General features: G+C 44.8%; 1 protein-coding gene across 1 annotated transcript; it reads left to right on the forward strand.

Moving 5' to 3' along the window:
* The first annotated feature begins 12,141 nt into the window (after positions 1 to 12,141).
* LOC109754908 (protein RAFTIN 1B) lies at positions 12,142 to 13,783 on the forward strand. Its single transcript, XM_020313800.4, has 3 exons — positions 12,142 to 12,329; positions 12,426 to 12,549; positions 12,667 to 13,783. Exons 1-3 carry the CDS (start codon positions 12,285 to 12,287, stop codon positions 13,584 to 13,586), a joined length of 1,089 nt encoding a protein of 362 aa, XP_020169389.1. The 5' UTR covers positions 12,142 to 12,284; the 3' UTR covers positions 13,587 to 13,783.
* Positions 13,784 to 25,611: the final 11,828 nt, after the last annotated feature.

The raw sequence follows: 25,611 nt of genomic DNA on the forward strand, positions 1-25,611 counted from the left end.
TCATCCGGGAGATTAACTCCCAGCTGAGACAAGCGGTTGTGTAACCCAGACATTCTGAGTATGTGCTCACTAACAGAACTATTTTCCTCCATTTTACAGCTGAAGAACTTGTCGGAGACTTCATATCTCTCGACCCGGGCATGAGCTTGGAAAACCAGTTTCAGCTCTTCGAACATCTCATATGCTCCATGCTTCTCAAAACGCTTTTGGAGCCCCGGTTCTAAGCTGTAAAGCATGCCACACTGAACGAGGGAGTAATCATCAGCACGTGATTGCCAAGCGTTCATAACGTCTTGGTTCTCTAGGATTGGTGCTTCACCTAGCGGTGCTTCTAGGACATAATCTTTCTCTGAAATTGAGGACAACGTGGGCCATTTGATCTACAAGACATATTGTAAAGATTTTAGACTAAGTTCATGATAATTAAGTTCATCTAATCAAATTACTCAATGAACTCCCACTCAGATAGACATCCCTCTAGTCATCTAAGTGAAACATGATCCGAGTTAACTAGGCCGTGTCCGATCATCACGTGAGACGGACTAGTCAAGATCGGTGAACATCTCCATGTTGATCGTATCTTCTATACGACTCATGCTCGACCTTTCGGTCCTCCGTGTTCCGAGGCCATGTCTGTACATGCTAGGCTCGTCAAGTCAACCTAAGTGTATTGCGTGTGTTCCGAGGCCATGTCTGTACATGCTAGGCCTGTCAACACCCGTTGTATGCGAACGTTAGAATCTATCACACCCGATCATCACGTGGTGCTTCGAAACAACGAACCTTCGCAACGGTGCACAGTTAGGGGGAACACTTTCTTGAAATTATCATAAGGGATCATCTTACTTACTATCGTCGTTCTAAGCAAATAAGATGCAAAAACATGATAAACATCACATGCAATCAAATAGTGACATGATATGGCCAATATCATTATGCTCCTTTGATCTCCATCTTCGGGGCACCATGATCATCTTCGTCACCGGCATGACACCATGATCTCCATCATCATGATCTCCATCATTGTGTCTTCATGAAGTCGTCACGCCAACGATTACTTCTACTTCTATGGCTAACGCGTTTAGCAACAAAGTAAAGTAATTTACATGGCGTTATTCAATGACACGCAGGTCATACAAAATAATAAAGACAACTCCTATGGCTCCTGCTGGTTGTCATACTCATCGACATGCAAGTCGTGATTCCTATTACAAGAATATGATCAATCTCATATATCACATATATCATTCATCACATCTTCTGGCCATATCACATCACATAGCACTTGCTGCAAAAACAAGTTAGACGTCCTCTAATTGTTGTTGCAAGTTTTTACGTGGCTTGTATAGGTTTCTAGCAAGAACGTTTCTTACCTACGTAAAACCACAACGTGATTTGCCAATTTCTATTTACCCTTCATAAGGACCCTTTTCATCGAGTCCGTTCCGACTAAAGTAGGAGAGACAGACACCCGCTAGCCACCTTATGCAACTAGTGCATGTCAGTCGGTGGAACCTATCTCACGTAAGCGTACGTGTAAGGTCGGTCCGGGCCGCTTCATCCCACAATACCGCCGAAACAAGACAAGACTAGTAGCGGCAAGAAGAATTGGCAACATCAACGCCCACAACTGCTTTGTGTTCTACTCGTGCATAGTAACTATGCATAGGCCTGGCTCATGATGCCACTGTTGGGGATCGTAGCAGAATTTTAAAATTTTCCTACGCTCACCAAGATCCATCTATGGAGTATACTAGCAACGAGGGGAAAGGAGTGCATCTACATACCCTTGTAGATCGCGAGCGGAAGCGTTCCAATGAACGTTGTTGACGGAGTCGTACTCGCCGTGATTCAAATCACCGATGACCGAGTGCCGAACGGACGGCACCTCCGCGTTCAACACACGTACGGTGCAGCGACGTCTCCTCCTTCTTGATCCAGCAAGGGGGGAGGAGAGGTTGATGGAGATCCAGCAGCACGACGGCGTGGTGATGGACGTAGCGGGTCTCGGCAGGGCTTCGCCGAGCTTCTGCGAGAGGGAGAGGTGTAGCAGGGGAGGAGGGAGGCGCCCAAGGCTGTTATTCTACTGCCCTCCCTCCCCCCTTTATATAGGCCCCCTGGGAGGGGGGGGGCGCCGGCCAGGAGCCCATCTGGATGGGGGGGGCGGCGGCCAGGGGGGTAACTTACCCCCCAAGTCAAGTGGGGCGCCCCCCCACCCTAGGGTTTCCAACCCTAGGCGCAGGGGGGAGGCCCATGGGGGGGCGCCCCAGCCCACTATGGGCTGGTTCCCTTCCCACTTCAGCCCATGGGGCTCTCCGGGACAGGTGGCCCCACCCGGTGGACCCCCGGGACCCTTCCGGTGGTCCCGGTACAATACCGATAACCCCCGAAACTTTCCCGGTGGCCGAAACTGGACTTCCTATATATAATTCTTCACCTCCGGACCATTCCGGAACTCCTCGTGACGTCCGGGATCTCATCCGGGACTCCGAACAACTTTCGGGTTTCCGCATACTCATATCTCTTCAACCTTAGCGTCACCGAACCTTAAGTGTGTAGACCCTATGGGTTCGGGAGACATGCAGACATGACCGAGACGCCTCTCCGGTCAATAACCAACAGCGGGATCTGGATACCCATGTTGGCTCCCACATGTTCCACGATGATCTCATCGGATGAACCACGATGTCGAGGATTGAATCAATCCCGTATACAATTCCCTTTGTCAATCGGTATGTTACTTGCCCGAGATTCCATCGTCGGTATCCCAATACCTTGTTCAATCTCGTTACCGGAAAGTCTCTTTACTCGTACCGCAATGCATGATCCCGTGACCAACGCCTTAGTCACATTGAGCTCATTATGATGATGCATTACCGAGTGGGCCCAGAGATACCTCTCCGTCATACGGAGTGACAAATCCCAGTCTCGATCCGTGCCAACCCAACAGACACTTTCGGAGATACCCGTAGTGCACCTTTATAGTCACCCAGTTACGTTGTGACGTTTGGCACACCCAAAGCACTCCTACGGTATCCGGGAGTTGCACGATCTCATGGTCTAAGGAAAAGATACTTGACATTGGACAAGCTCTAGCAAACGAAACTACACGATCTTTTATGCTATGCTTAGGATTGGGTCTTGTCCATCACATAATTCTCCTAATGATGTGATCCCATTATCAATGACATCCAATGTCCATAGTCAGGAAACCATGACTATCTGTTGATCAACGAGCTAGTCAACTAGAGGCTTACTAGGGACACGTTGTGGTCTATGTATTCACACATGTATTGCGATTTCCGGATAATACAATTATAGCATGAACAATAGACAAGTATCATGAACAAAGAAATATAATAATAACCATTTATTATTGCCTCTAGGGCATATTTCCAACATACAATACGTGCCTTGCTGCCCCTACTATCACTGGGAAAGGACACCGCAAGATTGAACCCAAAGCTAAGCACTTCTCCCATTGCAAGAAAGATCAATCTAGTAGGCCAAACCGAACTGATAATTTGAAGAGACTTGCAAAGATAACCAATCATACATAAAAGAATTTAGAAGATTCAAATATTGTTCATAGATAAACTTGATCATAAACCCACAATTCATCGGTCTCAACAAACACACCGCAAAAGAAGATTACATCGAATAGATCTCCACAAGAGAGGGGGAGAACATTGTATCGAGATCCAAAAAGAGAGAAGAAGCCATCTAGCTAATAACTATGGACCCGAAGGTCTGAGGTAAACTACTCACACTTCATCGGAGAGGCTATGGTGTTGATGTAGAAGCCCTCCGTGATCGATGCCCCCTCCGGCGGAGCTCCGGAACAGGCCCCAAGATGGGATCTCACGGGTACAGAAGGTTGCGGCGGTGGAATTAGGTTTTTTGCTCCGTATCTGATCATTTGGGGGTACGAAGGTATATATAGGAGGAAGGAGTACGTCGGTGGAGCAACATGGGGCCCACGAGGGTGGAGGGCGCGCCTAGGGGGGTAGGCGCGCCCCCTACCTCGTGGCTTCCTGGTAGCTTTCTTGACGTAGGGTCCAAGTCCTCTGGATCATGTTCGTTCCGAAAATCACGTTCCCGAAGGTTCCATTCCGTTTGGACTCCGTTTGATATTCTTTTTCTGCGAAACTCTGAAATAGGCAAAAAAACAGCAATTCAGGGCTGGGCCTCCGGTTAATAGGTTAGTCCCAAAAATAATATAAAAGTGTATAATAAAGCCCAATAATGTCCAAAACAGAAGATAATATAACATGGAGCAATCAAAAATTATAGATACGTTGGAGACGTATCAAGCATCCCCAAGCTTAATTCCTGCTCGTCCTCGAGTAGGTAAATGATAAAAACAGAATTTTTGATGTGGAATGCTACTTGGCATAATTTCAATGTAATTCTTCTTAATTGTGGTATGAATATGCAGATCCGAAAGATTCAAGATAAAAAGTTCAATATTGACATAAAAATAATAATACTTCAAGCATACTAACTAAGCAATTATGTCCTCTCAAAATAACATGGCCAAAGAAAGTTCATCCCTACAAAATCATATAGTTTAGTCATGCTCCATTTTCGTCACACACGAATGCTCTCATCATGCACAACCCCGATGACAAGCCAAGCAATTGTTTCATACTTTAGTAATCTCAAACCTTTTCAACCTTCATGCAATACATGAGCGTGAGCCATGGATATAGCACTATGGGTGGAATATAATATAATGATGGGGGTTATGTGGAGAAAACAAAAAAGGAGAAAGTCTCACATCAACGAGGCTAATCAATGAGCTATGGAGATGCCCATCGATTGATGTTAATGCAAGGAGTAGGGATTGCCATGCAACGGATGCACTAGAGCTATAAATATATGAAAGCTCAACAAAAGAAACTAAGTGGGTGTGCATCCAACTTGCTTGCTCACGAAGACCTAGGGCACTTGAGGAGGCCCATTGTTGGAATATACAAGCCAAGTTCTATAATGAAAAATTCCCACTAGTATATGAAAGTGACAAAACAAGAGACTCTCTATCATGAAGATTATGGTGCTACTTTGAAGCACAAGTGTGGTAAAAGAATAGTAACATTGTCCCTTCTCTCTTTTTCTCTCATTTTTTTGGGCCTTCTCTTTTTTTATGGCCTTTCTCTCTTTTTTAATTCCTCACTTGGGACAATGCTCTAGAAAATGATGATCATCACACTTCTATTTATTTACAACTCAATGATTACAACTCGATACTAGAACAAAGTATGACTCTATATGAATGCCTTCGGCGGTATACCGGGACAGGCAATGAACCAAGAGTGACATGTATGAAAGAATTATGAACGGTGGCTTTGCCACAAATACTATGTCAACTACATGATCATGCAAAGCAATATGACAATGATGAAAGTGTCATGATAAACGGAACGGTGGAAAGTTGCATGGCAATATATATCGGAATGGCTATGGAAATGCCATAATAGGTAGGTATGGTGGCTGTTTTGAGGAAGATATAAGGAGGTTTATGTGTGAAAGAGCATATCATATCACAGGGTTTGGATGCACCGGCGAAGTTTGCACCAACTCTCAATGTGAGAAATGGCAATGCACGGTACCGAAGAGGCTAGCAATGATGGAAAGGTGAGAGTGCGTATAATCCATGGACTCAACATTAGTCATAAAGAACTCACATACTTATTGCAAAAATCTACAAGTCATAAAAAACCAAGCACTACGCGCATGCTCCTAGGGGGATAGATTGGTAGGAAAAGACCATCGCTCGTCCCCGACCGCCACTCATAAGGAAGACACTGAAAGAACACCTCATGTTTCAAATTTGTTACATAACGTTTACCATACGTGCATGCTACGGGACTTGCAAACTTCAACACAAGTATTTCTCAAATTCACAACTACTCAACTAGCGCAACTTTGATATCACTACCTCCATGTCTCAAAACAATCATCAAGTATCAAACTTATCTTAGTATTCATCACACTCATAAGAAAGTTTTTACTAATCTTGAATACCTAGCATATTAGGATTATTTAAGCAAATTACCATGCTATTTAATACTCTCAAAATAATCTAAGTGAAGCATGAGAGATCAATAGCTTCTATAAAACAAATCCACCACCGTGCTCTAAAAGATATAAGTGAAGTACTAGAGCAAAAACTATATAACTCAAAAGATATAAGTGAAGCACATAGAGTATTCTAATAATTTCCGAATCATGTGTGTCTCTCTCAAAAGGTGTGTACAGCAAAGATGATTGTGGTAAACTAAAAAGCAAAGACTCAAATCATACAAGACGCTCCAAGCAAAACACATATCATGTGGTGAATAAAAATATAGCTCCAAGTAAAGTTACTGATGGAAGTAGACGAAAGAGGGGATGCCTTCCGGGGCATCCCCAAGCTTTGGCTTTTAGGTGTCCTTAGATTATCTTGGGGGTGCCATGGGCATCGCCAAGCTTAGGCTCTTGCCACTCCTTGTTCCATAATCCATCAAATCTTTCACCCAAAACTTGAAAACTTCACAACACAAAACTCAGCAGAAAATCTCGTGAGCTCCGTTAGTGAAAGAAAACAAAAGACCACTCCAAGGTACTGTAATGAACTCATTATTTATTTATATTGGTGTTAAACCTACCGTATTCCAACTTCTCTATGGTTTATAAACTCTTTTACTAGCCATAGATTCATCAAAATAAGCAAACAACACACGAAAAACCGAATCTGTCAAAAACAGAACAGTCTGTAGTAATCCGTAACTAACGCAAACTTCTGGAACTCCAAAACATCATAAAAAATAGGACGACCTAGAAAATTTGTTTATTGATCAGCAGCAATTTGAATCAATATTTTATCACCTTGTGGTGATTTTTAACAATTATTTTCGTGAACAGAAAGTTTCTGGAATTTTCTGCAAGGTCAAATAACTATCATCCAAGAAGATCCTATAGGTTTAACTTGGCACAAACACTAATTAAAACATAAAACACATCTAACCTGAGGATAGAACAAATATTTATTCCTAAACAGAAGCAAAAAGCAAAAAAACTAAAAATAAAATTGGGTTGCCTCCCAACAAGCGCTATCGTTTAACACCCCTAGCTAGGCATAATAGCAAGGATAGATCTAGGTAGTGCCATCTTTGGTAGGCAATCCATAAGTGGCTCTCATAATAGATTCATATGGTAATTTTATTTTATTTCTAGGGAAGTGTTCCATGCCTTTCTTTAATGGAAATTGGAATCTAATATTCCCTTCCTTCATATCAATAATTGCACCAATCGTTCTAAGGAAAGGTCTACCAAGAATAATAGGACATGAAGGATTGCAATCTATGTCAAGAACAATAAAATCTACAGGCACATAGTTCCTATTTGCAACAATAAGAACATCATTAATTCTTCCCATAGGTTTCTTATAAGTGGAATCCGCAAGGTGCAAGTTTAAAGAGCAATCATCAAAATCACGGAAACCTAGCAAATCGCACAAAGTTTTTGGAATCGTGGAAACACTAGCACCCAAATCACACAAAGCATAGCATTCATGATCTTTAATTTTAATTTTAATAGTAGGTTCCCACTCATCATAAAGTTTTCTAGGGATAGAAACTTCCAACTCAAGTTTTTCTTCATAAGATTGCATCAAAGCATCAACGATATGTTTGGTAAAGGCTTTATTTTGACTATAAGCATGAGGAGAATTTAGCACGGATTGCAAAAAGGAAATACAATCTATCAAAGAGCAATTATCATAATTAAATTCCTTGAAATCCAAGATAGTGGGTTCATTAATATCTAATGTTTTGATCTCTTCAATCCCACTTTTATCAATTTTAGCATTAAGATCTAAAAACTCCGAATTTCTGGAACGCCTTCTAGGTAAAGGTGGATCATATTCAGTCCCATCATTATCAAGATTCATATTGCAAAACAAAGATTTAATAGGGGACACATCAATAACCTTTAGATCTTCATCTTTATTTTCATCGAAACTAGAAGAACACGCTTTCACAAAACTATCTTTCTTAGCACGCATCCTAGCGGTTCTTTCTTTGCACTCATCAATGGAAATTCTCATGGCTTTGAGAGACTCATTGATATTATGCTTAGGTGGAATAAGTCTAAGTTTCAAAGAATCAACATCAAGAGAAATTCTATCAACGTTCCTAGCCAATTCATCAACTTTAAGCAATTTTTCTTCAAGCAAAGCATTGAAATTCTTTTGCGAATTCATAAATTCCTTAACACTAGTCTCAAATTCAGAGGGCATCTTATTAAAATTTCCATAAGAATTGTTGTAGGAATTACCATAATTATTAGAGGAATTACTAGGATAAGGCCTAGGATTAAAGTTTCCTCTATACGCGTTGTTACCAAAATTATTCCTACCAACAAAATTTACATCCAAAGATTCATTATTATTCTCAATCAAAGTAGACAAAGGCATATCATTGGGATCAGAAAAAACACTCTTAGTAGCAAATAATTTCATAAGTTCATCCATCTTTCCACTCAGAACATTAATTTCTTCTATCGCATGCACTTTTCTATTAGTAGATCTTTCAGTGTGCCATTGAGAATAATTAACCATAATATTATCTAGGAGTTTAGTAGCTTCTCCTAAAGTGATTTCCATAAAAGTGCCTCCTGCGGCCGAATCTAAAAGATTTCTAGAAGCAAAATTCAATCCGGCATAAATTTTTTGTATAATCATCCATAAATTCAAACCATGCGTAGGGCAATTACGTATCATTAATTTCATCCTCTCCCAAGCTTGTGCAACATGTTCATGATCGAGTTGCTTAAAATTCATAATATCGTTTCTAAGAGATATGATTTTAGCGGGAGGAAAATACTTAGAGATAAAATCATCTTTGCAATTGTTCCAAGAATCAATACTATTTTTAGGCAAAGACGAAAACAAAGCTTTAGCACGATCTCTAAGCGAAAAAGGAAATAGCTTCAATTTAACAATATCATTGTCAACATCTTTCTTTTTTTGCATATCACACAAATCAACGAAGCTATTTAGATGAGTAGCGGCATCTTCACTAGGAAGGCCGGCGAATTGATCTTTCATGACAAGATTCAACAAAGCAGCATTGATTTCACAAGATTCAGTATCGGTAAGAGGAGCAATCGGAGTGCTAAGGAAATCATTATTGTTGATATTGGTAAAGTCACACAATTTGGTATTATCTTGAGCCATCATGACAAACAAGCAACCGAACACACGAGCAAACAAGAAGCAAGCGAAAAAGAGGCGAACGAAAAAGAGAGGGCGAATAAAACGGCAAGGATGAAGTGGGGGAGAGGAAAACGAGAGGCAAATGGCGAATAATGTAATGCGGGAGATAAGGGTTTGTGATGGGTACTTGGTATGTTGACTTTTGTGTAGACCTCCCCGGCAACGGCGCCAGAAATCCTTCTTGCTACCTCTTGAGCACTCCGTTGGTTTTCCCTTGAAGAGAAAAGGGTGATTCAGCAAAGTAGCGTAAGTATTTCCCTCAGTTTTTGAGAACCAAGGTATCAATCCAGTAGGAGGCTACACACGAGTCCCTCGCACCTACACAACACAAATAAATCCTCGCAACCAACGCGATAAGGGGTTGTCAATCCCTACACGGTCACTTACGAGAGTGAGATCTGATAGATATGATAAGATAATATTTTTGGTATTTTTTTGATAAAGATGCAAAGTAAAATAAAAGGCAACGGAAATAGCTAAGTGTTAGAAGATTAATATGATGGAAAATAGACCCGGGGACCATAGGTTTCACTAGTGGCTTCTCTCGAGAGCATAAATATTTACGGTGGGTGAACAAATTACTGTTGAGCAATTGACAGAATTAAGCATAGTTATGAGAATATCTAGGCATGATCATGTATATAGGCATCACGTCCGAAACAAGTAGACCGACTCCTGCCTGCATCTACTACTATTACTCCACACATCGACCGATATCCAGCATGCATCTAGATTATTAAGTTCATAAGAACAGAATAATGCTTTAAGCAAGATGACATGATGTAGAGGGATAAACTCATGCAATATGATATAAACCCCATCTTGTTATCCTCGATGGCAACAATACAATACGTGCCTTGCTACCCCTACTGTCACTGGGAAAGGACACCGCAAGATTGAACCCAAAAGCTAAGCATTTCTCCCATTGCAAGAAAGATCAATCTAGTAGGACAAACCAAACTGATAATTCGAAGAGACTTGCAAAGATAACCAATCATACATAAAAGAATTCAGAAGATTCAAATATTGTTCATAGATAAACTTGGTCATAAACCCACAATTCATCGGTCTCAACAAACACACCGCAAAAGAAGATTACATCGAATAGATCTCCACAAGAGAGGGGGAGAACATTGTATTGAGATCCAAAAAGAGAGAAGAGCCATCTAGCTAATAACTATGGACCCGAATGTCTGAGGTAAACTACTCACACTTCATCGGAGAGGCTATGGTGTTGATGTAGAAGCCCTCCGTGATCGATGCCCCCTCCGACGGAGCTCCGGAACAGGCCCCAAGATGGGATCTCACGGATATAGAAGGTTGCGGCGGTGGAATTAGGTTTTTGGCTCCGTATCTGATCGTTTGGGGGTACGTAGGTATATATAGGAGGAAGGAGTACGTCGGTGGAGCAACGTGGGGCCCACGAGGGTGGAGGGCGCGCCCCCTACCTCGTGGCTTCCTGGTAGCTTTCTTGACGTAGGGTCCAAGTCCTCTGGATCATGTTCGTTCCGAAAATCACGTTCCCGAAGGTTTCATTCCGTTTGGACTCCGTTTGATATTCTTTTTCTGCGAAACTCTGAAATAGGCAAAAAACAGCAATTCTGGGCTGGGCCTCCGGTTAATAGGTTAGTCCCAAAAATAATATAAAAGTGTATAATAAAGCCCAATAATGTCCAAAACAGAAGATAATATAGCATGGAGCAATCAAAAACTATAGATACGTTGGAGACGTATCAGCTGCTGCACTTCTACAACTGCCAGTTACACCACATCCCGTCAAAGAGGGTTCTTCACATTGCAAACTTCGTCACATCTTGCGAGTGCTTTCTCGGGACAACCCCTCACTTTAAGTTGTTCCGATACTTCAATCAGGCATGCGTTCAGACCAACGGGGACATCGTCTATGACCCTGCAACACCAAATTCCTTGCCACAGACCTCCGGAAAATAATCCTATACAACCTAGTCTCACGCTTCATCTCATAAGACCCTCGCTAGAGGATCCCACGTGTACTCCACCAATCTTAATGCATCCCTTCTTCCCCAATCCTCCTTGCAATTTATTTCCTGTGTCTGCCGGCATAGCGGCTCACAGCCGTTCCTAGCTCACTCATCAAGTTGAATAGACACACGCAGATCCACCCGCCATGACTGCTACGGCAGCCAAACCTATGAGACAAGCTTCCACTGCTTTGTATTCAAATCATCTGTCCGCCGTGCCGCCGTGCCTCTAGCTGATTAACTGTCGCCGCATTAGGTGCAGCTGCTCCTCACTCTGAGCTGCCGGTCACACCTCTGCCAGCCCGCTACAGGGCAAGAGATTGGCGGAATCACTTCCATAGTCGCTACTAATACACCATAGCTATTGAATCGAATGTCTCCAATGTGTATATGCCTGATCTGTATTTTGTCTCCGCTATTTCGAGATTTGATGTTTAATTGATGAAGCCCAAGCTATCCAGCATGCCCGTCGGTGCACTAGATGGCTAGCTTTTCTACGGTGCCGGGCCTGCCGGCGAGGGGCGCGAGGCCATGTAGGAGACTGTTAGGATTCATGACGCTGGACGCTGGACGCGTGAAGTTTGGGAAGGAGGATTGAGGAAGAAGGGTGCATCAAGATTGGTGAAGAACACGTGGCATCCTCTAGAGTAGGTCTTACGAGATGAAGCGTGAGACCAGGTCGTATGGGATTATTTTCCCGGACCTCCCGAAGCCCCGCAAAGTTAACTGCAGCTGCGTGGACGGCGAGCACCGCACCGCACACGAAGGCGAACGCGAACCTGACGCTGCCGCGCCACACAGCACGCCATTCGCGCGCGGATCGTCGGATGTCACGCCCAGGATTATATTCTCCGGTGCCGCACGTACCATGCGATCGCACAGCTCACATCGAGAGCTTTTCTGTTTGGCGTCGCCGTCAATGAAACACCTCCCCGTCGAGCCGACGACGCCTATAAGTACCTCGCCTGATCGCATCATCACTCCCAAGTAGTACAACCTCTCGACCTCTCACCTAGCGCACATCCATGGCGCGCTTCCTCGTCGCCCTCCTCGCTGCCACCCTGGTCGCGGTAATGGCCGAAGAAGCCACTGAGCAACGCCTGCATCTTCTTTATTTTGGCAAACTGGTGCTAACGGCCAATACTGCCGCTTGCGTTACGTCTCAGGTTCAGGCTGGAGGGCAGCTGGGCCACGCAGCGCCGGCGACGGCGGAGGTGTTCTGGCGCGCCGTGCTGCCGCACTCGCCATTGCCCGACGCCGTTCTCCGCCTCCTCAAACAACCTGCAGCAGGTCTGTCTTGCATGTTCCTCGTCGCCCTCCGTTAACTGTCTTCTTCTCTCGAGTTTGATTGATCACCAAACACAAAAATGCATGCACGCGTACGCGTGGGTGTTGAACTGCACACAGAAGCCACCAGCTTCGTAAGAGACCCCGAGGACAGGCCCCCCTTCGACTACCGTGATTACAGCCGCTCGTCGTCCGATGATGAACCAAGCAAGCGCACCGGCGCCGCCTCCGGAGCGGGGGGCTTCGACTACGACAACTACAGCGGCGCCGACGAACGCCGTGGCGCCACCGATGAATACAAGGCGCCGAGCAGCAGCCCCGCTGGAAGCGGGGCGTCCATGGCTAGGGGCGGCAAGGCGGAGACGACGACGGTATTCTTTCACGAGGAGGCGGTGCGCGTCGGCAAGAGGCTCCCATTCCGCTTCCCCCCGGCGACTCCCGCCGCTCTCGGTTTCCTGCCGCGCCAGGTCGCCGACTCCGTCCCGTTCACGACGGCCGCGCTGCCAGGCGTCCTCGCGACGTTCGGCGTCGCGTCAGACTCCGCCACGGTGGCCAGCATGGAGGCGACGCTGCGCGCCTGCGAGTCGCCGACCATCGCCGGCGAGTCCAAGTTCTGCGCGACTTCGCTGGAGGCCCTGGTGGAGCGCGCCATGGGAGTGCTGGGGACCCGCGACATCAGGCCGGTGACGTCGACGCTGCCCCGCGCCGGCGCCCCGCTGCAGACGTACGCCGTCCGCTCCGTGCGGCCGGTGGAGGGGGGGCCTGTCTTCGTGGCGTGCCACGACGAGGCCTACCCGTACACCGTGTACCGGTGCCACACCACCGGCCCGTCCAGGGCGTACATGGTGGACATGGAGGGCGCTCGCGGCGGCGACGCGGTGACCATCGCCACCGTGTGCCACACCGACACGTCCCTGTGGAACCCAGAGCACGTGTCCTTCAAGCTCCTTGGCACCAAGCCCGGCGGCACGCCGGTCTGCCACCTCATGCCGTACGGGCACATAATCTGGGCCAAGAACGTGAAGCGCTCGACGGCGTGAGCGTCCCGGCCAGCTCTGTTGTCTCGCCGGAACCAAGATCGATGTACTACTGCTACTATCTGCTCCTACCTACGTCTTCTGTTGTTCATACCACCTGCTCTACTGCTGTAGCTCGACACTAGATGATCACCAGAGCAGTGTTTGTAATAAAGGAACAGAACCTGCAGAGCTCTGTTTATTCAAATTTGAAATTCGTATTCAACTGTCTCAAGAAACTTGGTACATATTGTATCATTGTGTCACTGATTCATTAGAGCATCTCTAACTGATTCCTTATAATTTAGGCCTATATATGGCCTTTTATCCTTTAACTCATTATATTTGTTTCTCTAAAAAATTGTGGTTCCTAGCCGATCCTCTAAACTTAACTCCGTGTTTTTCTTCATCAAATCTTCCTAGTTTTAGTTTACATACTACATTCCAACTACATATTAGCACACATATTAAACTCAAACATAATAATTAAGGTTCACACATTTCATGGATATTACAAATTTAAAGTCTACAAACAAAATTATTCAAAGTCAAACAACAGAAGGATTCAAATGAAGTAAAGAGCATGATAAAAGCACACTATAAATTGATGTGGAGTAGCCACTGATGCTCAATAAGATCATCTTTGAGCTGGGTATGAACTTCTCGGTTCAAGATGCTTTGATGCGCTACGAGGAATCCCTACATCCGATTTTGCATCATGCTCCCGCTCAACGTGATCGCCATACTGATTAAACTTGATTTTCGAAAAACCTATGACAAAGTCAATTGTGACTTCCTTGTATCTTGCCATCGTGTTAAGGGCTTTTGCGATAAATGGTACGATTGTGTTAAGCCATTCTCTCCATTTTGTTTAACATGGTTGTTGAGTGTCTAGCCAGAATGATTTTGAAAGCCCAAAGCAATCAAATGATTGTGGGCATGGCCCCTGACTTGATTGAAAATGGAGTTGCAGTGCTCCAGTATGCGGATGACACTGTTTTGCGCATTAACCATGAGCCTGACAAAGCTATCAACTTGAAGCTCCTCTTGTTCATGTTTGAGTTGACGTCTAGCTTAAAAGTCAAATATAGTAAGAGTGAAATATTTTCAGTGGGTAGTCACAACACTATCACTGAATTTTAATCACACTTGTTTGGCTGTCAGGTGGGATCTCTCCCTATGAAATATTTGGGTGTGCATGTGACTTTTTCCTCTCTTAGATCTAGTGATCGTAGTTTCCTTGAAGCCAAGGTGATTACAGGATTGGACACTTGAATTGGGAGTACAACTTCCTCTGGGGCTAGACTAACTCTTGTTATCTCAAGTTTATCACGGATCCCTTCTTATCTCATGTCAATGTTCTTATTCAATAAAACGTTTTCGAAAAATCTTGATATGCGTCGTAGGTGTGTTTGTGGGAAGGAGGTGGAAATAAACATAAATACCATATGATGAAATGAAAGATCATTTGTAGGACCAAGAAGAAAGGTGGGCTTGGTGTCCTTGATTTAGAAAAGCAGAACATTACTCTTATGACTAAATGGTGGTGGAAGCTTGAAACTCAATAGGGTTTATGACAGAAAATCTTTAAAGCTAAATATTTCAGAAATCAAATTGTGGTCTTAGTAAAACCTAGGTTCAATGACTCTCCATGTTGGAGAACATCTTAAAAGTCAAAGATGTTTATTTTGCGGACAGAAAAGTTACTCGTAATAGTGGGGACCTAGTTAGGCTATGGCTAGATCCCTCGCATAATGAGTACTCCTCTCTGTGAGTGGCCACAGTGGGAGCAATTTCAAGAGTAACAACGGGTCCAGCTCGGCAAATTTTTCTACGTGGCAATGAGTTAATGAGGAGAGAGGTAAATTGAGTAAAAGCTAGTTACCCATTCTATAGGTAACATCACACATACCAACACAAAATGAGTCCATAACCTAATAAATGAAGCTTTGCATGACACTACACATATGTCGGCTGGCCATAGTGGGGGTAACATAACCGGTATCATGCATTGAGACTAGCAAACAAGCTTATGTGGCAGGTAATTAAAGAAGAGAGAGAGGATTAGAGTAACATAGGTAGATACCGTATCATAATTAATGTTGTGCTACTTTGTGTCTTGCATGGCCATAAATAATACTCCCTCCATTCGGAATTACTTGTCGCGAAAATTGATGTATCTAGAACTAAAATACATCTAGATACATCCATTTCTGCGACGAGTAATTCTGAACGGAGGGAGTATCATCTATGATACTACTATGTGATATTATGCACTATGGAGGTAATATTATACACTAATATCAAATGCATGATACTAGTATATGATACTCCCCACTATGACTAGCCACTATAAAGGTAGTAATATAGTCTAGGATAGCGTGTATATTACTAGTGTAAGTTACTCTTCACTGTGAATAGTCTGTGACCAAGCTCCCGAACTGTTTGACATTTTTCAATTAGATTAGTTGATTATTTGATACTAAAAATAGCATTGTTGTCGGAGCGTGGCATTGGAGCGGATGAGCACCCCTGGTCACTTTATCTGTACGGCAAGGACATGTTTGGAGTTTCGAGTGGCTTTAATGTCTGAGGATGGTACGATGGATTAGGTGCTGGACTGGCGGTAATACGCTGTGGGGCCATTGGGGTAAACGGTGAGGCGGCAAAAGGCAACGTGACCCGGCGAAGACCTGGGCGGATGGCACATAACGTGGCCAAGAGATCGTGCCGGTCGTGGCCAAATGGAGATGAGCGGGCGGGGGTGTTTTCTCTGATCTCCAGAACTGTCGTCTTCCTTTCTGAAGGTGGCAATATTTTCATGCAAACCGTGGAACAATTTGTGATGACACACTCGCCGAAAATGACAACGCCATCGAAAGAGGCGATTCTGGTACCGTGCAAGGTTCAACCGTTGATGCTTTTCATGTGGATGTGTGCCATCTTTTGATTATAAACCAGCCAAACAGTTTCACAATTAAATACGTGAGAATACCAACTTTATGTGGGCTCCTTTGCATGCAGCTTTTGAATGTGTATGACGACGTAGGGCCGTACCGTAGGGTTGCATGCATGGGTTGCTTATTCTCTCTTCTCTCCCAGACAAATGCATCCATTTATTTCATCTTTGCTAACTTAAATCGGTCAAATCTTTTGAACCAACATTCTGATTTGAAAAAAAATTGAACTCGTGTCGTAGGCCTTTAAAACACGACTGATTTTGCATACATTTTAAATTCCATATTTTTGAAATAAAATGTTTCACTCTTTTGAAATAAACTATTACACATTTCCAAATAATCAATTTCACAAGTTGACATTTCAGTTTCATATTGTTTTCATTTTCAGAACCCAGATTTCACTTTTCGCCGGCTTATTTCATGAAAAATCATATCTATTCTAGTTCAACATTTTTTAAATAACATATTTCACTCTTTTGAAATAAACGGTTACATATTTCCAAATAATAATTTTCACAAGTTGACATTTCAGTTTCATATTGTTTTCATTTTTAGAACCCATATTTTACTTTTCACCGGCCTGTTTCACAAAAATCACATCTATTTCAATTAAACATTATTGGAATAACATATTTTCATTCTTTTGAAATAAACCGTTACACATTTTGAAATAATCGGTTTCACTAGTTGACATTTCAGTTTCATATTTTGATTAAATAGGTTTCCAGTGAAATAGTTTGGTTTCACAGGTTTCTAATGAAAATAGGATTGTATCACAGGTTTCTATGAAAATTGGATTGTATCACATTTTTCTAGTGAAATATGTCGTCAAAATTTGAACGTATCTGAAATATATCCAAGATTGGTCTTGTTCTAAAGGTCTTGGCGCCCGGAGTTCAAATATATAAATTATTTTACAATGAACTTATACTTTTAAAAGATATGAGCAATTTAAATTGTCTAAGATAAAATAAAGTCTATTAATTTATTTGGGAGGGAGAGGGAGTAGAGATGTGTGAAAAGGCGTACATCACTCGCTGAGGTTGCTGGACTTCAAAAAGTGGTCAGCGTATGGCATAACTAGTTAGCTATTGATGAAATACTGAGCTATAAAATAGTGGCGTGAGCAATACTATGGGGAACAACATGCATGGATGCGTAATCTCCAAGAGACAGCCATGCACGGGATCTTTCTCGCCATCGTTCAGGTCAGGTCTTCGGCTTCATAGACACAACGAACCATGTCCGCGATTGTCTAAGCATACACCGTTAGCCTATCTACAGCCTGCACCCCGTCGCGCCGGATGCTCCTCCACGTGTGGGTTGTCATACAAAGCTCCAGCGGCTTCCATCGTGTCTGCGCCCTGTGTATGAATTCACAGTGGTGGCGCCATGTTACGCAGGAAGACAAGGTTATCCACAACATGCAAGACGACACCCGCGAGAATGATAACGTTGAGCACGTTGGCATGACAAGGCGACGCTGGATATCCGACAACAACGAGCTACGGCAAGAATGGGCTCGCCATGCCCGACTTGGTCGCTGATGCATAACTCGCCATGCCCGTCTCCACCATGGCGGTGCTCGGCATCACCATGCCCAGCTTGGCCGCGGCCGACAGCGCCTCCGCCTCGCTGTGCACCTCTGTCGCTACCGCTGCTCGTGTCCAACCCTCGCAAGACTCCCAGCAGGCCAGCACCATGATGGCATGGCACATGCTTGTTCTTGTGCCCAACGTCAACATGGAAGCCATTGTTGTGCTCCAACTACAGTCTATTGGACCCGTGTATCATGTTCAGTGTGCACCTGGTGCTGTGCTCTTTCAGTACCCAGGATGGGTGGTCATGGCGCCCACAGTTTGATTCTACTACTCCTACTTGAGATTCAGAAGCGGTGTAGCACGGCTCAAGACGGAGGATCGTTCCTGTGCGATGGGTACACGGTGGGTGGTCAGGGCGCCCACCGTTTGGTTCTAACGGAACGACAATAGGATGGTGGGGCCAACCTTGTTTTATTGCAGCTCCTAATCCTAACCAGTACAGGACGCGTACCAGGCTAATACACCCTCCCGCTCCTATCCCGAAAGAAACGAGCGGACGGTGATACCGAGAGTATGCGAGGACGAGCACTCCTTTGAATTTTCGTTGTTGTCGTGGCTAGACAAACTCATTTGAGTGCTCTTCCTGATAAAGTGGTATGGCCGGGTGTTCACTACAAAATCAGTGTATTGTTGGCAGGAACGTCATCTTGCTGGTGTCAGTAATCAATGGACTTGGAAAGTTGCAACTCCTGTGCAAATTAAGATATTCATGTGCATTGTTTCGCAACTCTGTTCTCACCAGGGATAATTTGGAAAAAAAAAGAGGAAATGGGTTGGGAAACCCTTGTTCCTTCTGCAACTTGTCTGAAACGCTTATCATTTGTTTTTTGGTTGTCATATGCCCAATGCTGTTTTATACTGTATTCACCATTTGCTCTTTCTTGTTATATTGGTAACGTCTTCTCAAAGATGCAGATAAAGAGGCGCTCAGACAAGGTGTCGATGAATGAAATTTCGTGCATTGCTTCGTTGCTGGCGTGTGCTTCAGCTCCCAGTGTTGGCTGATTGTTATCGTAAGCTGGAGACTGAAGAATTCCCAGGAGTTGGATGACTTCTTTAGTTCTGTCTTCAGTCTGGGACCTGTCCTTTGTACTACTAGTTTATTTCCTTGGTCTCATCTGTTTCGAGTTGCCTGTGGTTGTTGGATACTCGTTAAACATTTCTGCCTTTTTTTTCGAAAAGGAGGATTACCCCGGCCTCTGCGTCGAACGATGCACACAGCTATCTTTATTGTATTATCCAACAAGACTTTACAAAATAAATACATAGATCAACCCAAAGTTGTCCTACCTACAGGATTAATGATGTGCCCTGACCTCGCGCCACGCTCACCAAGAAATCCGATAGCCTCACCAAGCCGCCCGCCGGCTAGCCGGGAGCACCAACCAGTCTAGCAGATCATCATCGTGCACCGCATGCGCACGTTGTAGAATCCGCCGCCGCCTTCTTCCGCAGTTGTAAGTGCATCTAGTGCCACCCCTAGTTGGTTTTGGAGTATTGACGACAAACCTGGTTGAGGGACTAATGTGTTTGTGAGAATTGCAGGATAACATAGGTAGTAGTCCCTCATTGATTCGGTTTACCTACCGGAGATGACCCCTAAAAATGAGTGAAGACATTTAAGACAATGGTGGTATGTGAAGACAATCACATCGAAGCTTATGACTCGAGAAGACATTCACGTGAAGACTAGGGAGTGCGAAGACATAGTTGTTTCGTAGTTTCCTTTTTCTTCTTTGTTGAGTCATAGGAACCACCATACTGTTAAGTGGGGTCCAAGTGAACAAAGTCAGAGTGACTGAAGTGATGCTCAACCAAATCCTATATCTTCGAGCGAAGACAATGAGAGCAAATCTTATCCAGAGTTGGATGAGTCAGCTTTACTTGTAGCCCAAGTCAAGCTGGCGCGTGTGTTTGAAATCTGACCATTGGAACACGTGTCAGTTCCTTAGTGACCCAGGGTCATTTCGGACAAATAAGGTCAGGTTGCCTAGTGGCTATAAATGGCCCACCCCCTACACCATAAATTGGTGGCTGCTCAGAGTTAGTGCACGACTTTTGTCGTTTGAGAGCAACCCACCTCGAAGCTTTTGAGAGAGAGAAATTATTGCAAGGACAAAGCCCAAACACCCAGAGCCAAAGAGTGTTAGGCATCACTGAAGTCTTTCTGTCTGCGTGACCTGAAGACTTGTTACACTTGAGGACTGTGAATCCTCCAGCCGGTTAGGCGTCACGTTCTGAGCATCCAAGAGTCATTGTGGATCGCCGGTGAACGAAGTCTATAAAGGTTTGGAAGTCTACCTTGAAGACTTACCAGAGTGATTGGGCGAGGACTGGGTGTCCTTAGCTCAAGGGGAATAAGGTGAAGACGCAGTCTTCTGAGTTAAATCACAGCCTCCCTAACCAGACGTACAGTTGTCACAGCAACTGGAACTGGTCCAACAAATCCTTGTCCTCACCAAGCGACTAGTTCTATCTTCTCCCTCTCTTTATTTACAGTTTGTCTTCGTGAAGTCATTGCCTGCCTGTGTTACCTGTTTGACTTCACTGTGTGACTTCTATTGTTGTTTGGCTTCATACTATCTTCCATCCTGATCATCACTATCTAGCTGCTATTAGTCTTAGTGCTTTCACTTCATTGAATACTTGACTATGGCCTGCCTAGTGTAGTCTATCTTCCGCTGCATGTTAATAGGTTCATTTCTATTGTTTGTCTTCGAAACTTCCATGTTTTGAAGACTTTCATAAAAATCGCCTACTCCCTTGTTCTGTGTGATTTGGTTTAACCACCTGGAGTTTTAGCTATGTCGCTGCAGGGATAATCAAAGTCTCCGCTGCGTGCCCTGTCTTCGATGGCACTGAATATCCCTACTGGAAGAATAAGATGCGCATGCATCTTGAAGCAATTGATGTCGACCTCTGGTATGTCGTCAAGAATGGCGTTCCTAAGACTGGTGAAGGTGTCACCCTGCTGATGTGAAAAAGTTTGTTCAACTGGATTCTACCGCCAAGAACATCATCTGTGGTCATCTGACCAAAGGACAGTATGGCCGTGTGAGTGCTCTGAAAATGTCGAAGCTAGTCTGGGACTGGCTCTCCAAGGTCAACGAAGGCGTCTCAACCCAGAGAGATCAAAGGATCAGTGTTCTTCGCAACCTCTTCAACCGCTTCAAGAGAAACGACTATGAGAATGTCCAGCTCACGTTTGATCGCCTCACTGACATCACAAATGAGCTTCGTGCTCTCGGCGCCACTGAAATCACCAAGCATGAAATCGTCAAGACACTCCTGAGATCACTTGACAGCTCGTTCGACACCCTTGCCCTGATGATTCAATAACGCCCTGACTTCAAGACACTTGATCCGTCTGACATACTTGAGAGGCTCAACACACATGAGTTTCAGCTATCTGAGAAAAGAGATATCTATGGTCCCAACTATGTCCGAACTCGCGCTTTGAAGGCAAAGGCTGTTTCCTCATCTGAAGAAGAATCCGACTGCAGTTCTGGTGATCCTGAAGACATTGGAAAGGAGCTTGCTATGCTTGTGAAGAAGTTTAAGAAGTTCACTAGGAAGAAAGGCTTCAGAAAGTCTTCACGATCCAGCTCAAGAAATGATTGTACCACCCCAAAAATTTGACCTTGTTTTATTAATTAAAATTTTGCCAGGAAATTAAATTTTTATTTTTCTGGATTTCCCTTTTGACTTCAGAACCCTCTTCTCTTTAATATTGTGGGTTTTTATCTCAAGTAGAAACTTTTTGAAAAGTATTATTGGACTTGAATGCTCTCTCAATAAAACAATTCTTTATCAGTGGATTTATTTGCATAATCGTTTTTCCTGAGCGTTATACTTTTAAATGATATTTCATAAATTTGGAGCCTCTTTTGCACTGCAACCATTTGATAAATGCATTTAAAATTTTCACCAAAATTTGGGGATGTCATGTGATGTTCCCACATCACTTTTATACAAAAACATCTTTTGGTTATTGGAGATTTTGAGCTCTACATCAACTTTTCAAATCTGGTTCAGTAGGTATTTTTGCACTACAACCTATTTAAATATTTCCCTAAAAATTCTTCCAAGTGTTTTGAGATGTCAGTCGATGCTTATAACTCTGCTTCATGCAAAAACCCAGTGATGTTCTTTGAAAAATTTGAGTGAATCATCCTCATTTTCATTCTGATCCAGTTTGGTGATTTGTACTGCAACCCTATTTTATTTTGCTCTAGTACCCATGAGCTCTTTCCTGCTTATAGACCTCCCTGCAAAACCCTTAAGTCCAGGAGAGTGGACCCATTGGAGGATTTTAAGTGCATGCAATGAGACATTTTTCTTTCTGTCCAAAACTGAAGTTTTGCAAAACTTGCACTAGCAAGTTTCTGGTTTTGCCCAAATGATCTTGCCATCATCACCTACATCTAGAGAGACCCTGATCTGGAGATTTTGGCCACTCCAAGAGTTGCCTAAATGCACTTAGCATTCTGTCGAACACTTGGTGTGCACAGTCAGTTTTGACATGAGTTTTAGTTTGCACTGTGTACTTGATCCACTGACCCAACAACCTTGTCCACTAAGCTCCTAGCTATCCCTAACCCTGTCCTGTTAATTGCCAGCCTCGCTCTAGCACGCTAGGCTGCCCTGGCATTACGTCGAGCATGTCCCGTGCGTGCTCTGGGCGCGCCCAGAGCGCACGTTTTGCACGCGCGCACCGAGCCGCCGCGTCGCACTGCCGCCCTCGCCGCGTCCCGCCCCTGGCCCTTGCTCGCCTGCAGAGCCACGCACTACCCTCGCCCACTCGCCAGTACCCTCCAAGCCACCCCTGGCGCCCTACAGCCCCGCCGTCAGGGCTCCCTTGGCGGCAAGCCGGCGTCGGCAGCGGGCTCTGCCATGGACGGCGCCGCCCAAGCCACCCCCGCGCGCCAGCTACCCCCGTGAATAGCCCGAGCTCATCCACATGCTCGTCGGCACGCGCTCGTCGCCGCCACGACGCCCTGCAGCTACAGAACGGCGACTCGCCGTCGTTCTTATCCACCACCGCGGAACCAGTCCCGTCGCGCTATAAAAGGAGGCCCCCGAGCCCCTCCGAGCACTCAGACGACCCCAGGCCACCCCCATAGCTTCCCCTTAGCCAGCAATCGGCGGATGGTAGCCGTCTTCCTCGACTCCGGTCGGTTCGGCCGCCGCCGCCCTCCGGTCCCGCTAATCGCCAACAGAGCCTCCCTAGCTCAGCTAGCACCACCACACGACTCCCCTTGACCGTGCGGAGCCGCCCCACCTCTCTAGCCCGATCGGGAACCACCATAGCCCCGGCCCCCAAAACTGCCCGAAGCCTCCGCCGCCGCGAAGCTCGCCGCCGACGATCCCCTCCGTCCCCGGAGCCCTTTCGACTACCGGAAGGATCGTTCTGGAGCGGCGGATCCTTCCCCACCCTCGGATGGCTCCTAGGAGCCGCCGTTCATCGACGGCGATCGCCGGAGTCCCGCCTCCGCTCGGGCAAAGGCAGAGGAGGGAGAGGCGACTGGTCAAACCTGACCAGTGGGCCCCCTGGACCCACTGTCAGTGACCCAGCCCCCGCCGACGTGTGTTTTAAGTGGAAGCGTATATCCTCGAGTACGTATCCCCTACCCCGAAAGCGTATTCTGTATCGAAACGTTTTCTTTTTCTGGTTTTATTAAAAATAGAACTTTGACCAAACTTTGACTGGCTATATCTTTTTAAATAAAACTCCAAATGAGCTGATTCTTTTTCCTACCTCTCTCAAATTTCATCTAGTTTATTTTAAGATTTATTTCAAAAATATTTGGGACAACTTTTTGTACTGTTTTTGAACTATTTGTTATTTGAATATTTTTTTAAAATAGGAAGTGGAGAGAGAAGAAAACTTTCAAAAAGTGCACCCCCTTGCATACTCTTGAAGGCAAGCATTCTGAACTCTGGCATAATATTTTTGTGAGGTGTTTTGATACGGTTACAACACCACCTTGACTTGGAGCATACGATATTTTTATGTAACGATAAAGTCACACGCATGAGTACATGTTGGAGATGCTTTACTGTTAGAAATGGATATGCTGGTGATAGTGATCATCCTCGCGAGCTCTTCATGCATACCGGCAGGAAGCCGGGAAAGTCGTGGTCTTGGGTAGACACGAGCTTGTCCCTAGTTCCTCGTCGAGACGAGTGTGTCCGGTATGGCATGATGAGGTTTGATGAGCGGTGATTCTGTCTGTTAATGGAAATATTTTGGTTATTCTAATCATTCGGAGAATACTTGGACCTCCTGAGTCGGCCGTAGGTCGAGTCTTGTTCAGTAACTCCCCCTACTTGTTTTGTACTACCACTTGTCCCTGGCGCAGGTAGGGTACGGTTCAGTAAGTTGTCAACCCCTTACCAAAGCACACACCGTACAGAGAGGCCATGGTGGAAGATACCGGAGGCCTCCGGTAGGCATGCCACCTGGTCCGGGGGCATGGGTGTTTCCGGTTGGGACCGAGAGGGGGGCACCCCTTAGAGCGCGCGATATAAATTTGATCCCATGCTACGTCGAGGTTGTAGCCTCCCCACTTAGAGTTTTGCGTGACAGGTGTCGTGGGTGATTCCAGACACCGATAAGTTAAGCTGGTGTGTGCAGGTCAGGCGTGTTTTCAATTAAAAGACCGTAGGCGGAATTAGTCCCGATGGACTAAATAAATCCGTTACTCGTGGGTAAAGAGTACACCCTCTGCAGAGGTTAAATCTTTTCGGATAGCCATGTTCATAGGTAAGGACTGCAGTCTGAGATGGGTATAGTGACGGTCTTCGGATGGAGAAACGGCTAAACTAGAACATAGTGACGGTCTTCGGATGGAGAAACGACTATACTAGAACTTTGATTATGACCTATGACATATGAGGATTATGTTTATTATTATTATGGATTAACCATTTACATTATTTGAATTATTAAGTATCCCTGGGACGGTTCTATCTCCTGGATACTCACTGCGATTATTATTTATAAGCCCTTTATGTGGCGTCGCTCAGACGCCCGACTGCGGCATGCTTGTTATTTATTTATCCTTTATAAGCCCTTTATGTGGCGTCGCTCAGACGCCCGACTGCGGCATGTTTGTCATTTCTTTATTATAAGCCCTTTATGTGGCGTCGCTCAGACGCCCGACTGCGGCATGTTTGTCATTTCTTTATTATTTATAAGCCCTTTATGTGGCGTCGCTCAGACGCCCGACTGCGGCATGTTTGTCATTTCTTTATTATTCATAAGCCCTTTATGTGGTGTCGCTCAGACGCCCGACTGTGGCATGCTTGTTATTTTTTTATTCATAAGCCCTTTATGTGGTGTCGCTCAGACGCCCGACTGAGGCATGATTTATTTCCCTTTTGAGGAGTCGCTTCAGACACTCGATTGGTGCATTCTATTCCTACTCTCGTATTGCACATTCATATTTTACCTGTACGCGTGCATCTTGAATTTTTGTTTATTTC

The sequence above is a fragment of the Aegilops tauschii genome, chromosome 7 (assembly GCF_002575655.3).
Source record: "Aegilops tauschii subsp. strangulata cultivar AL8/78 chromosome 7, Aet v6.0, whole genome shotgun sequence".
Classification (NCBI taxonomy): domain Eukaryota; kingdom Viridiplantae; phylum Streptophyta; class Magnoliopsida; order Poales; family Poaceae; genus Aegilops; species Aegilops tauschii.

Excerpts from the sequence above, each read along its gene's own strand:
- LOC109754908 (XM_020313800.4), top strand. The coding sequence starts at position 12,285 with ATGGCGCGCTTCCTCGTCGCCCTCCTCGCTGCCACCCTGGTCGCG. Across the intron at positions 12,330-12,425 it reads TCGCTGCCACCCTGGTCGCG|GTTCAGGCTGGAGGGCAGCT; the intron begins GTAATGGCCGAA and ends GTTACGTCTCAG. Across the intron at positions 12,550-12,666 it reads CCTCAAACAACCTGCAGCAG|AAGCCACCAGCTTCGTAAGA; the intron begins GTCTGTCTTGCA and ends AACTGCACACAG.